Source organism: Phytophthora infestans, genomic scaffold (genome assembly GCF_000142945.1).
Source record: "Phytophthora infestans T30-4 supercont1.292 genomic scaffold, whole genome shotgun sequence".
In the NCBI taxonomy this organism is placed as follows: Eukaryota; Oomycota; class Peronosporomycetes; order Peronosporales; family Peronosporaceae; genus Phytophthora; species Phytophthora infestans.
The window spans coordinates 31,096-32,862 of NW_003303467.1; the positions used below are offsets into that span (position 1 = coordinate 31,096).

Here is a 1,767-nt window from a genome sequence, read left to right on the forward strand (position 1 = left end):
TCGGAGCAAATGTAGCTGGCACCGCCGTAATCGTGGTTGCCTAGCACGTTGACGAAGGGAATTCCAGCCAAATTCTCGCCGTCGAACTTGCCTTCAAACGTGGTCGCGAAACGGGAGTCACGGCCATCTATACTGTTGATACCTGTCCAGTAAAAATTGTCACCGTGACTGAGAATGGCCTTGGGCTTGACGTCAGTTTCACCTGCCTGTGTGTTCATAAGGCTGGACACAACATCCTCGGCAACAACGTCGAAGTTATTGAATGTTTTGGAGCGTGTGCAACAAGAGTCTTTGGTCACAGTTGTGCCCCAATCTCCAATGGCAAAAGCTGCAACTGAGTATATTACTGATAAAAATAATGGAAAATCCATTGTCAGTACTGTATTTGCAACAATCGATGCAACGGGAAAAAAAGGAATGAAGGTCATACCTGAGGTTGGGTCTGAGGTAACAGTGGCCGTGACGGAGTTGCTGCCCGTTGATGAATTGGACGATTTTTTGCTGGTGGACGAGCTAGTTCCACCAGTGCCACCGCTGGAAGTTGAGTCGTTCGAGTTGGCCGATTCCTCGGAAGACGTTGAAGACGAGTCCGACTTGGTGGCTACGAGTACGCCCACGATGGCACCTACCACGGCGCAGAGCACCACGATACCGATGATGGTGAGGCGTTTATTGACTGCCATTTGCGTTGCCACACTTTTGCCAAAGAGTGAAAAGTCTCTTGTCCACTCGAAGCGAATTTGAAGAGTGCCGATTCCAGGTTGACCCACGGAATGGAAAAACCTCGGAAGTGAAAAACCTTGAGCACAAGATATCTGATTTTTTTACAATCCCGTAGCTAATAATATGCCTCCCATGAAGAATGTCAGCTCACTTATTCGAAAGACGACACGCAAAACAAAAACACTCTTTGTAAGCATATTTGATCCTCGTTGAGAGGACCATCTGTCACCATACTAAAAACGTGTCGCACTTTGCATGGACAAGCCCTGCCGGACCAGCTTTCGACCAGCACGAAAGTTTTCGCTCTTCCCACAGCATCATGCAAGTCAATGCGCTATTCCGCGAGCAGGGTCTGCCACGCGCGAGAAAATCGCACGGGCAGTGGCAATTTGATTCTACAGATTTTCTTCTAAACATTGTTCAGCGTCGTTGAAACCCTCGATTAACAGCCCCCTCGCCTTAATCTGCGATATTAAATAGCGTTGGAATTCCTCAACACATGGCATGAAAAGCGTGCGGCATGCCCAACAGATCCATCGGCAACGCGAAAGCCTCACTGAATAGTTTACCATGAAGCCTCACACTCGATTCTTGCGTGAGGGACTTTCCATCACAAGCGCCAGGTCGACATGGTCTCTGCTGAACAAGCAAGAACCCAGGTTAACTTCGATAACTCAACTATGAGTAAATGGGACTTGAAGTGTCGACGCTCACAAATGTTGAGCTGCACCGCATCGAAACCAAAAATGTTACAGCGATATCCGTCAAGTGTGGCAAATATCACTAATAACGGAGAGGAACATTTCGGAGCAAACTCATTGTTTCATCAAAGTAGATTTTACGACATCGCGATATACATGTAAACTTAGTACAATAGTTGCCGACTCGGCCACAGTGTTCTTAACACTCTTTGCCTTCGCCACCATCAAGAGGGATGTACCAGCAGTGCTTGGTCGCCACACCACCAGCCTTCGTCGACTTGAAGCTCTCCGCGAACGTCCACGAATCATCCGCCGTATGGTACTGCAGCTTCAGCCATTTCCT

General features: G+C 48.2%; 2 protein-coding genes across 2 annotated transcripts in view; both read right to left on the minus strand.

The window, feature by feature from the left end:
• Nucleotides 1-127: 127 nt before the first annotated feature.
• PITG_21480 (uncharacterized protein) lies at nucleotides 128-732 on the minus strand (the record flags this gene model as incomplete). The annotated part of the gene is made up of 3 exons (XM_002895018.1): nucleotides 128-132; nucleotides 164-334; nucleotides 431-732. The coding sequence occupies 3 exons, from the start codon at nucleotides 681-683 to the stop codon at nucleotides 128-130; spliced, it is 429 nt and encodes a 142-aa protein (XP_002895064.1).
• Nucleotides 733-1,623: 891 nt separating this feature from the next.
• PITG_21481 (uncharacterized protein) overlaps nucleotides 1,624-1,767 on the minus strand; it is a gene marked incomplete at both ends in the record, with an annotated part of 1,577 nt that continues 1,433 nt past the window's right edge. Inside the window, one exon of the mRNA XM_002895019.1 lies at nucleotides 1,624-1,752. Coding sequence (XP_002895065.1) covers nucleotides 1,624-1,752 — 129 coding nt within the window. The remainder of the gene's footprint in view (nucleotides 1,753-1,767) is intronic.